Source organism: Bufo bufo, chromosome 6 (assembly GCF_905171765.1).
Source record: "Bufo bufo chromosome 6, aBufBuf1.1, whole genome shotgun sequence".
Classification (NCBI taxonomy): Eukaryota; Metazoa; Chordata; class Amphibia; order Anura; family Bufonidae; genus Bufo; species Bufo bufo.
This window is the reverse complement of record NC_053394.1, coordinates 283290137-283303301: the sequence shown is the minus strand read 5'-3', so window position 1 is coordinate 283303301 and position 13165 is coordinate 283290137. Positions and strand designations below refer to the sequence as shown.

The following is a 13165-nucleotide window of genomic DNA, read 5'->3' as shown; positions in this document are numbered from 1 at the left end:
TTACACCTGTCCCAGTCAGTGCATATTGTTACGCCAGTGTGCATTAGTCCAATCCGGCTTACTGCATATGGTGCAATTGAAAACTGGTCCGTCCCCCATTGACTTTCAATGTAAGTCAAGACGGATCCGTTTTGTTTTAGACATTTTTTTGAATGAATAATGCAAACGGATCCGTTATGAACGGATACAAGCGTTTGCATTATTGGTGCGGATCCGTCTTTGCAGATACAAGACGGATTCGCACCAAACGCGAGTCTGAAAGTAGCCTTAGGGAGAATATGGTGTGATACATAAACAGGACCTTACCTTATACTCTGAATCCATCTGTTGTTGCACATCCTTCATATGATGTCCATTGACAAGGGATCTATGTCTGTCCCAGTTCTTATCCATCACTGGTTGTAATTTCCACCTGTCAGTACAAAATGAAAAATTCTGTTTTCACTCACTTATGAACTTGAACCATGACCATCTCTTCTTTTGTACATTTTTCATTGTACTAAAATAGTGTCAAATCTTCTGCATTAGGGACGCATATTGCAATCATATGCTGCATATAGAGCCCAGTCCAAAGCCTGCTAGGTTTACTATGTTGGGATGCAATATGTTTTTTGAGCATAGCAGAAAATCTATGCAGACCTACAAACTCAGTGGGGAAGGGGGTGTTATCATTTGTAGGTGTATTGGAGGTTACTTTTTAGATTGGAGTTGCTGTGTGCTCCCATGTCAAATTTATGAAAATGGTGCACAGTAAAAATAAATGTATTGCCGGTGCAATGTGGTTGCACCTATTTCAGTAAAAGTATGCCTGAGAGATGCCTGTGACTTACATAAATTGCTCACAAACGTGATCTACTCTGAAATTCTGATCAAATTTCGATTCCAAATCTGTAGGTGGTGCTGTAAATCTAAGTGCTCAAAAAGCCTCAAAAAGTCTTAAAGCCCCTACTTGTGTTTTTTTTTTAAGACAAAATTCTGGAGTGCAGGGCTTGAAAAATTCCCCCATATTTCTAGGTACTGCCTATGTTGTTTTCTAAGGGTAGATTCACATCATTTCACTATTGTTTCACTGATAGTCATATGCAGTTGTCTATGTCTACCGTTGACAGCTATTAAAATTTTTTTGACATTTTTTAGATAAAACTGCAAATTTGGCTGGCTAATGGACACTTTAGACAAAGGGGGTAATTTTACGCTTGTCTTTGATATCCCCATGCTGCCGGAGGATGCACTTAGTCATAAATAATGTCTTAACGAAAGAGCCAGTGGAGATAATATATCCAAAATCGTATCAACTTTATTATATATTAAAATATGTAGAAAAAAAGGCAGAATGGAAAAAAGTATACAGAGAAGCGAAGGGCATGTATCCCCACAAGGCTAGTAAGCACTTACCGGGTACTAGGTCAAATGCTGTGTCTCACAAACTCCCAATTTATGTACTACAAGGATAATACAGAGTATACAGCACCCCAGTAAGAGGTAATGTAACGTGATATAATTATATCAGGGAGTGCTCCCAGGATGTTTGTGAGGTCCACAGCCTACATCCTTGGTAACCATAGACAGCATGTATATAACAAGTATGGTAATAGTATATCCACAGCCTAGTCTATAGCACAACACAAATGGTAAATATACGGCCTGATCAATAGCGTAGGCCTAATATGGATGTTGTATATAACAGTGTCTTAATAGACACACCTGACCCGGGACGTACCTGAAGACATGATCAAGCCCAGAAGAGATATAATGGCCCTAAGCGCAATACCTCGACACGCGTTTCACCTCAGCGGCTTCGTCAGGAGGTATAAAGATATGAGAGAGCAGGGTATATATACACAAGTAACATTAGTGGGTAAAGTACCTGGATTTCGGACACCTGTGGTCCAACCGAGCGGGCGCGACACCACCATGATGCACGGCGCTATCTCCCAGCGCGTCCACACCACCGCACTGCGCATGCGCAGCGCGCGGTGACGTCATGGAGCACGTCGAGATGGAGCCGGGCAGCACATGCGTGGAGTCGCGACCCAGTGGAACGCATGTGACCCGCAAGCTCCTGGCCATTGGAGGAACGACTCATATTGGCGTAGCGGCTATAGCTACATCTCGGGGGTTACTAATACGGCATAATCAATGCCTCTCTATAACAATAATCCATATCAGGCCCACAATTAACAATAGTAAATAAGGCCAACTAGCCGGAAAGTACTAGAATCCAAATTACCATACCTATCAGTATATGAGGGAATAGCAATAACAGCACTTATTATGCAATTTATCCATCTGAAAAGTTATCTAAAAGTGCATATATCAACATGATTACTATATCTAATCAAAACATCACCAGTGGATTTAATTTTTTTTATTATTACACAGTCATTACATGATTTCAATACGGAAGTTCAATGCACGTATAGTGTATAGGGTATATAGAAGCTCAATACGGAAGCTCAATATAAGTATAGTATAGAGGATTTATTATATAAAATATCTAATACTGGATCTGTTGATTCAGTAATATATGATACACATAGTAAGATGAATTAATAGTAAAAATAGTTCAGGATGTATTGACCTGCTTATACAGGTGATCAGTCTGTATAGCGGTGTTCCTTGAATAAAATGGGATAAAATCATGTGCACAATAAAACCATTGATGATATAAATATTATCGCTTGAATCCTGGATAAATATTTATAGTTGTATGTACTATTGGACAGTCTTACCCCTTCCGTTGTGGGTCTCACGGGACGGTTGCAGGGGTTCTACATACACAATGTCTCGATATGTGGGCAATAGTCCAGTCCTGGGTGGCGTTAGTGCGCACATGGTGCTCCCTCGGCGTCTCTCTCTGCTGCGGCGTCCTGGGTTCCTGGTTCCGCTTCCTGTGTTCCACGAGGTGCAGGGGATGACGTTTCACTTGATCGGAGGAGTGGCTTTGTTGCTCCGGTCAGCTGAGTGTTTGCGTCACTGCTTTGTAGCCTTATGGAAAGTCCTCAGTTACGGATCTTTCTCTGTGAGGTATCCTTGAGTGGTTCAATTATTGTGAACCCATATACTGTCTCTTACCATATGGGTTCACAATAATTGAACCACTCAAGGATACCTCACAGAGAAAGATCCGTAACTGAGGACTTTCCATAAGGCTACAAAGCAGTGACGCAAACACTCAGCTGACCGGAGCAACAAAGCCACTCCTCCGATCACGTGAAACGCCATCCCCTGCACCTCGTGGAACACAGGAAGCGGAACCAGGAACCCAGGACGCCGCAGCAGAGAGAGACGCCGAGGGAGCACCACGTGCGCACCAACGCCACCCAGGACCGGACTATTGCCCACATATCGGGACATTGTGTATGTAGAACCCCTGCAACCGTCCCTTGAGACCCACAACGGAAGGGGTAAGACTGTCCAATAGTACATACAACTATAAATATTTATCCAGGATTCAAGCGATAATATTTATATCATCAATGGTTTTATTGTGCACATGATTTTATCCCATTTTATTCAAGGAACACCGCTATACAGACTGATCACCTGTATAAGCAGGTCAATACATCCTGAACTATTTTTACTATTAATTCCTCTTACTATGTGTATCATATATTACTGAATCAACAGATCCAGTATTAGATATTTTATATAATGAATCCTCTATACTATACTTATATTGAGCTTCCGTATTGAGCTTCTATATACCCTATACGTGCATTGAATTTCCGTTTTGAATTTTATATACCCAGTCATTTGAGTGCCCTCCTCTCTTTTACATTTTTCTGTAGTACAAATATAACTGGCAATAGGTACTGCCATTTGGAGAGAGCACCAACCCGTGAACTGTGGACAGTAGAGCCTCCTGTAATCTCCTATCTATTACTTGCATTACATGATTTAGTTGTACAATTATATTACATAATTTTACACCTGAAATACAATAGTGATAGTGCGACTCATAGTGAGTCAAGAGAAAAATAAAAAATAAAAATAAATATAACGAAATTTAAAAGTGTAATACCATATTCAGAGGCATTACATAATTCATGATATGCTGGGTCCACACACAGACCCAAACAGGTGAACTCAGTGCATGATAATATAAAGTGCATACAGTGTCAATTGTGGGACACCAGTGCCAGAGGTGAGCTCAGTGCATATAGTGTCAATTGTGGGACACGAGTGCCAGAGGTGATCCTGCATGTGTCCAGACATCCCTTTAGACAGTCGGGGTAATGGCCGGTCCCTAATAGGGACTAGGACAGAACCACAACCAAATATTTGCTCATGCAGTCACCTGTGGCACTAATGACCCATCCCCCTAAAGGTCATAAATGACCCACAAGTCACCATCCATCATGTCTATATGACGGTGACCTACTAATATGTATAGGTATGTCTCCCCCTAAATAATTCTATGTCAGAGGTTAAAACTACAGTCCTCCAAAGAAAAGAGGGGAAGAGACCCATCCCATATGGGCAATCAATAATGCAATACGTCCACATATACAGTACAGACCAAAAGTTTGGACACACCTTCTCATTCAAAGAGTTTTCTTTATTTTCATGACTATGAAGGCATCAAAACTATGAATTAACACATGTGGAATTATATACATAACAAACAAGTGTGAAACAACTGAAAATATGTCATATTCTAGGTTCTTCAAAGTAGCCACCTTTTGCTTTGATTACTGCTTTGCAAACTCTTGGCATTCTCTTGATGAGCTTCAAGAGGTAGTCACCTGAAATGGTCTTCCAACAGTCTTGAGAAGTTCCCAGAGATGCTTAGCACTTGTTGGCCCTTTTGCATTCACTCTGCGGTCCAGCTCACCCCAAACCATCTCGATTGGGTTAAGGTCCGGTGACTGTGGAGGCCAGGTCATCTGGCGCAGCACCCCATCACTCTCCTTTATGGTCAAATAGCCCTTACTTTCAAAGTTTTCCCAATTTTTCGGCTGACTGACTGATCTTCATTTCTTAAAGCAATGAAGGCCACTCGTTTTTCTTTACTTAGCTGCTTTTTTCTTGCCATAATACAAATTCTAACAGTCTATTTAGTAGGACTATCAGCTGTGTATCCACCTGACTTCTCCTCAACGCAACTGATGGTCCCAAACCCATTTATAAGGCAAGAAATCCCACTTATTAAACCTTACAGGGCACACCTGTGAAGTGAAGACCATTTCAGGGGACTACCTCTTGAAGCTCATCAAGAGAATGCCAAGAGTGTGCAAAGCAGTAATCAAAGCAAAAGGTGGCTACTTTGAAGAACCTAGAATATGACATATTTTCAGTTGTTTCACACTTGTTTGTTATGTATATAATTCCACATGTGTTAATTCATAGTTTTGATGCCTTCAGTGTGAGTCTACAATTTTCATAGTCATGAAAATAAAGAAAACTCTTTGAATGAGAAGGTGTGTCCAAACTTTTGGTCTGTACTGTATGTGTGTTCTTATCAATTCCAGATCTTCTTTGATTTGTTCAAGGGTCATATTCCCATGGCCACTTATTGAATCCGTTCCCACCTTGTCCCAAATGAAGAAGTAGAATGATAATCTCAAAAAAAAAGAGTCATAAATAAGGTGCATCCTCCGCTAGTCTGTGCGCCTAGATTGAAATCTACTCCAGCTCCTGTCTGGAATAGATTTCAATCTTCATTTATGCCAGTTTACTGGCATAAATGTAAATAAATTTACTGGGCCTGATGGCCCTGCCCCTGCCACACCCTAGGCACACCCCCACACTGCCCCTGCCACACCCTCAGCACACCCCCACACTGCCCCTGCCACTTCTCAGTGTCAAGGGTGGTGTAAAAATGATGTGTAAGCCTAAGTTTATGCAACTTTTTTACACAAAAAACTGGCATAGATGCTCATAATAAATGACCCCCAAAATGTGATGTGAACCCTGCCAGGATATGCTGCAAGGCAACAGTGCTAAAGACTAAGCCACTATGGTGCTTGTAACCAACTAGTTAATCTTTTGCGTACAAGAACTTTCATTTTTTCCTTTCAAAAAATTGATAATGGTGTGATATCCTTAGGCATAAAAGAATATTGTTAAGACTGCAGTGTCCTGACAATTTAATTTGTTACATAAGTTGGACATACACATAAGACAGTTGCCAACCAAAAAGTCATTTGAGGGAATTTACTAAGACCAGCATTTCATACACCTGTCTTAATCCAAAGGACGCTGGAGTAAAATGCACCAAATTTATTAAGATTCTCCCTGACATGCACATTAATGGGGTTGGTCACCTTATTACATGTCCACCTTACGATGGGCTATTCTGATGAGTATCCCCCTGTGATTCTCACCTATGTTTTCCATTTTCCCCTTGCTGCTCTTCAATTAAGGATTCCACTCTGACGCAGTGATGAGGCTTATATGTTGCAGTCATTCCAGCAGAAAAGATTTCCTCTTGACAGTTTCCTATTACTATCCTAGCCCTCCCTCCAGGAGTGCCACACAGTCAATAAAGAAAATGTACTGAAACAAGGGGGTGGGACATCCCATGAAGACAGCAAAGCAGAGTCTCTTGTAAGTAACATCATAAGAATATAAAATAGGAAAGTGAGAAAATTGTTATACAGTGGCAAACCCCTTTAATGCTCTGTCTACAGTATAACTGCACATCAAATCAATGTCCCGGAGCTCCTTATATAACAGAGTTACAGGGCCATAAAAGTTTTCCCCACTGCCCTGGTATGTTTCTTCAGTATAGCAGGCAGTGTATGTTTCTAGAACTTTATGCAAGTGGTCATCTTTATTCTGTGTCCCTCCACTCGCACACAATGGGAGTTGTTTGGCGAGTACTAGCAGTACTACACCACTTCTTTCTCTGCTCTTGCAAACTCACTCAAGTTCAATACAGTCTCTGGTCTTTGGTTCTGCCTTAATCTGCATTGGAAGATCAAGAACAAAAAAAACTTGCGCAGTACCTTTTAAAAAAAATATTCAACACATTTTAGTGTTCCTACTTACTTACAACATGCATTGGGCTTAACAACTGTAAAACATAAAATGGACCCTCCGTTTCCTCCTGATAGTTTTCACCGTCTCTGTCTTCATCCCTTGATGAAGGTACTGCGCAGGGTGTCCCATGGTAGCTCACAAAAGATTCCGATACTGTCTCTTCATATATTTGGCAGGATCCGTCTATAATTTGTTCAAGGTTTCTGTCAGATGTACAGTATGCATCAGGAGAATTTCCAAATATATACCACTGATGGTAGACTGCAATGTATACCAGTGTATATTTTTACAGTCGCATATGTTGCCATTGGCATCCATGTTTAAAAAGGTATACTGCGTGATATTCCCTTTTTGGGGAATGCCTCTGCATAGAAATGTGCAGTGAACTACACTTTTCTATACAGAGAAAAGGTATGCCATCATATACCAACCTAACAGGTGAAAAGGACACTTCTGACAATTCTGGGCACAGCGTGATCAGATTATAATTTTAAAGAAGGAAATAGTCTGAAACCAAATCGTCCTAAAGCAAGAGAAAAAATCCTCCAAAAGTAGTAGCCTATGGTGATATTTTCATCTATAATTGCTATATATGTCAACCTGCTATACCTTTAAGCCCTTGTTGTCAACCAGTGTTCATTTATGGTACTGGTGCCAGGGACTTATGGACAGCCATTGTACAGTTAAAGCTATGCCATGGCACCAGCTCAGCAGCTATGGCTGGCTGTGATACAATAAAAAATGTAAACTAAGTATACAGACATGGAGAGCGGCGCCCAGGGATCTCCCTGCACTTACTATTATCCCTGGGCGCCGCTCCGTTCTCCCGGTATAGGCTCCGGTATCTTCAGATTTTCGGCTCAACTGGGAGGAGCCTGCTCTTGTTCTCCTGGGCGTCTCCTTCTCTCTGGCTATGAGCTAAGCGCTGCGATTGGCCAGCACTCCAGCCTGGGAGAAGGAGAGGCCCAGGAGAACAAGAGCAGGCTCTGAAGATACCGGAGGGTATACCGGGAGAACGGAGCGGCGCCCAGGGATAATAGTAAGTGCAGGGAGATCCCTGGGCGCCGCTCTCCATGTCTGTATACTTAGTTTAGATTTTTTATTGTGATGAAAGGTCCTCTTTAAAAAAATGGCATAAAAAACACCTAAACAGGTTTTAAGTGTAGATTCACACATACTCAGTAAATTTGAGGCAGATTTTCCTGCAGGTTTTTCAGCCTAAGGCCTCTTGCACACAAACGTTGTGTGCCTGTGGCCGTATTGCGGCTCACATACGACGGGTCCGCAATACACGTGCACTGGCCCGTGTGCACTCCACATCACGGATGCGGACCCATTTACTTGGGTCTGCAATCACGGAGATGTGGAACGGAAGCACGGATCGGATCTGTCCATGCCTCCGCACCGCAAAAAAATAGAACTTGATCTATTTTTTTGCGGTGCGGACGGATCACGGACCCATTCAAGTTGAATGGGTCTCGATCCGTCCCGGTCGCCGCACGGTCGTTGCCTGTGCATTAGGGACCGCAAATTGCGGTCTCCAATGCACGGAACGGATGCACAACGTTCGTGTGCAAGAGGCCTAAGCCAGAAATTGATTTGGAAGGAACTGGAAATATAAAGGAAGGATTTATACTTCTACTTTCTGCTGGATCCACTTTGGGCTTTGGCTCAAAACCTGCAGGAAAATCTGCCTAAAAAAAAATAAAAAAATCCACGTGAACCTTTCCTTAGGGTAGGTTTCATACAGAGTTTTTTGGAAAAGGTTTTAAAGCAGATTTTCCTGTAGATTTTTCAGCTTAAGGCCTCATTCACACGACCGGATCCAAAAAAAATACGGATGATGTTGTGTGCATTCCATATTTTGCAGAACGGAACAGCTGGCCCCTAATAGAACAGTCCTATCCTTGTCCGTAATGCGGACAATAATAGGACATGTTTTTTTTTGCCGAAACGGAATGCACACGGAGTAACTTCCATTTTTTTGCGGACCCATTGAAATGAATTGTTCCGCATAAGGTCCGCAAAAAAACAGAACGTACACGGGAAGAAAATACGTTCATGTGCATGAGCCCTAAGACAGAAGTGGATTCGGAAGGAACTTTTTGGTTTTGGCTCAAAATCCTGATGGAAAATCTGCCTCAAAACGTCCTCTAAAAACTCCATGTGAACCTTCCCTTAAGGTGCTGCCACACCTTAAGGTTTTTGAGGCAGTTTTTCAAGCTGAAATCTTAAAAGGAGGATCATAAAAGGAGAGAAATTATGAAGGACAGATACTGAGACTCTTTTTTTTTTTTTTTTTTTTAATCCATTCCTGGTTTTGGCTTCAGAAACTGCATCACAAAACTCGAAAGTGCGGCAGCGCCCTAAAAGCTTGTGGCCTGTTAGTCGCAGCTCTGAAAAAAAAAAAAAATCCTAGCTGGTGATCAGATTTTGTTTTATAAAATGAGGGCTTGTAGGACAGGTCAGACCTGGACAGAGCCTGTACCTATTGGAAAATAACCTGTAGCGGTGACATAATTTCTCATTAACCATGATATTTTTATCAGACATTGCAGAAATGATCGACATTATCATTTTATGTGCCGCCTGGACTCCAGAAGGCTGGGTTCACATCACGTTTTTTTTTCATCCTTTAATGTATACAAAAAACGTATACGTTAAATGGTTGCCTCAGACTGATGCCATACAGTGGCATCCGTTCACCATTTAGTTCCATTGTAAAAAAAAATTAAAAAAAAGTATACTTTTTTTTTACCGGACTGTGCAGGATACAAGAACCTAATGTGCTGCGTTTTCATATCTTTTTTGTAATGTATACGTCAAAAGGAGGTATAAAACGTGATGTGAACCCTAATCATTTTCTATCATTCTGTACAGTATTCCCATAAATTGGTGCACTTTTATATTCATTTTCATGGACTACATTGATCGCTTCATATTATTACATGTTATCCACATGACTTTATACATATTATACATTATTTGTGTCCTAATTGAAACTAGTAATCTATTCCAGCATGTACTACATTGCCATCGCTATTAGTTTTACTAACCCAGATGATTAGATTTATAAAACACTACTATAAAATTGCTTTACTACATTACAGACACACACTGCACCATGCTTAGATAAGTAGTAAGTAGCTCCTGACCATAAAATCCACATTACCAATGCATTGTACCCATATGCCAGCCCGGCACTTACAGTAGCCTCTGTGTGCCCCTCAGCTCTTCAGCATGAATCTGTGCTACAGGTTTTGTTCAGCAGGAAAACACAGCGTCCCTGAGTCTCCATGACAATGGTAGGGGGAGCTAGAAGTCATGGAAGGAGCCATCGTCTCTATAGCAACGAGGCCTGGCCTGATCCGTGCACACAAACAGCCTGTCACAGAGTGAACAGCCAGGGCTGTGTCTGCTCCATTACACTATTACATATCTTATTTGTGCATGCAAATAACCAGAGAAATACTAATGCATGTATAGCAGCTATTATAGGTTTAATTACCGTATATCAAGTGTCTGAAAAATAATGTGATATTCCTAGTGCGAAGAGAAAAAACACAGGACGTTTTCATGGGATGAAAGGTCATACCCCCACTTAACATATTCCTAATTATATCAATAAAAACACTGAAGCCAGTCAATTTGATTGGAAAATATTTTTTTACTAAATTAATAATTTAACATTAATAACTCAATTAAAATTCAATTTAACTAAAAAACCATAAGCTCAAGCTCATTATAACTTAATAATTTAACATTACCAACTCAATTTAAACATTCATTTGACCTCATATACAAAAAAGCACGAGCTCAGCCATAAGCTCAAGCTCAAGCTCAAAAATTGCAGCTTATCAAACAACTCATACCCCAGCTTAAAAATAAAATAAAATAAAAATAAAATAAAAAACGACAGCCTATCGGGAAGGGCGGGCGGGGCAGCGATGCTTCCTTCTTCACAGATGAGGTAACGGACCCCAGCTTCACCTGCATCCACATATTTATCCGCACCTGCTCAACCCGACCAGCCAATCAGAGTCTTAACAACCTAAACAAAGATATCCATTGGCTTAAAATATCAGCCAATAAAATAAGGGTTGCCACCACAGGGAAGAACTACCCAGATGGTGGCGACCAATCAAAACCATGTTGCCATCCCAGGCAATCTGCCCAGACACGGCAATAGTAAAAAAGGCGGGAAAAATTCCCGCCAAAACTGATAGCATAAACCACCTAGGGATGACCTTAATCCCATGAGGACCCTTCCCTAATGTCCAGGATCCCACCATTCTGGCACCATGTAACTGCAATTCTATACCGTATTACGTTATCAAGCTATATGGGAATGCTGATCATACTAAACCAGCATGATCAGCCTTACCAAATAGCTTCATACAAAATAATTGCCTTAGGCCTCATGCACACGACCGTTGTTGTGTTCCGTTCCGCAAAATGGGGTTCCGTTGTTCCCTGATCCGTTTCCGATTTTGTTTCCGTGTGTCTTCCTTTATTTTTGGAGGATCACCAGACCATGAAGGAAAGTAAAAAAAAGTCTAAGTCAAGTTTGCCATGCAAATGATAGGAAAAAAACGGATGCGCGGACGCGGATGACAATCTTGTGTGCCTCCGCGTTTTTTTAACGGTCCCATTGACTTGAATGGGTCCGCGAACCGTTTTCCGTGAAAAAAATAGGACAGGTTATATTTTTTTGACGGACTGGAACCACGGATCACGGACGCGGATGACAAACGGTGCATTAGCAGAGTTTTCAACGGACCCATTGAAAGTGAATGGGTCCGCAGAAAATCACGAAAAACGGAACAACGGACACGGAATAAAACAACGGTCGTGTGCATGAGGCCTAACTTAAAGAGGACCTGCCAGCAGGATCAACCCTAGTAAACTAGGCATACTGTCTGGTAGGGTTGTTTCCTGATAATTAAAACAATACCTCTATCTATAGGGCTTCAGTGCACTGCCCCTAATCCCATGGTGCACCTCAGCTACTCCATTTTCCAAGCCCCTCCTTGATTGACAGCAGTAATGGCCAGTTTGCCGTGTTCGCCCACGAACACATGCGGGCTGCCATCTTAACTCACAAGTCCGGCGATGCACAGGTAAGCCCTTACCTGCGCCGTGAGCCGGTCTGAAACAAATGCGGTCACCGGGAGCAGGCAGTTCCGAGAACAGCCCGATGAAGGCCCCCGGCGGCTGTTCTCGGAACTGCCTGCTCCCGTTGACCGAATTTGTTTCAGACCTGCTCGTGGCGCAGGCATAGATAAGGGCTTACCTGTGCCTCTCCGGACTTGTGAGTTAAGATGGCAGCCTGTATGTGTTCGTGGGCGAACACTGCGAACTGGCCATCACTGATTGACAGTGCCAAGCATCACTGTCCTTTCACCTGGTCCTGTATTAGCACGCCAAGCCCTGTGCACCACAGTTTTAGTTTTGGTGCATGCATAGTACCAGTGGTATAACTAGAAATGACTGGGTACCACAGCAAATTTTTTAACTGCTCCCCCCCCCAGCAACTTCTTCGCAACCCCCTCCTCCCATACAACCCACACCCCTGTGGCTAGTCAAGATCATTCTCTCAGACGAGGCCTGACAGTTGCTCCATCCTACATTGTCTCTGTATATAATGTCATTGTAAAATACTGTTGGTGGGGGTCTGACAATAAAATCTTTTAGTCCTCCTCCTGGATAGGTCACTTCTGAGTTCGGACCTCAAAGCAGCCGCTTCCCCTGCTTCCCCTATAGCTACGCCCCTGCATAGTATATCTGCTTTTGCTGAAATTTTGTGCGTGGCACCAGCACACTACTACAGAGCTAGGCGAGAGGTCGCTGATGCCTGGGGAGGGTGCATAGAAAATAGAGGTGCTGAGGTGTACCAAAGGTCTAGAGCCCACCCCTCAGTGTACTAAAGCCCTAATTTACATATCAAGATATTTACTATTTAACCCCTTCCGGACATATGACGTAGTAGTACGTCATAGTGGCAAGTGACTTGCTGCATTTTAACGTACTATTACGTTTTGGTGATCGGGCGGGCACCAGAGCGGTGCGCTCCCGATCAATGCTGGGCCCTGGCAGTCCCTGACAGCCTGGCCCCTGCTTTATTGTCAGCGCTGACAGCGGCATAGAAGGTGCATGCGGCAGGTGAGGCAGCCCATCA

The 13165-nt window shown here is 42.4% G+C and overlaps 1 protein-coding gene across 1 annotated transcript in view; it reads right to left on the bottom strand.

Annotated features, from left to right (window-relative positions):
* Nucleotides 1-6357, bottom strand: part of MARCHF10 (membrane associated ring-CH-type finger 10) — a 69110-nt gene extending 62753 nt beyond the window's left edge. Inside the window, exons 1-2 of the mRNA XM_040436512.1 lie at nt 6330-6357; nt 307-412 (exon numbers count right to left, since the gene is read on the bottom strand). Coding sequence (XP_040292446.1) covers nt 307-393 — 87 coding nt within the window. The 5' untranslated portion in view covers nt 394-412; nt 6330-6357. The remainder of the gene's footprint in view (nt 1-306; nt 413-6329) is intronic.
* Between the last annotated feature and the right edge of the window lie 6808 nt (nt 6358-13165).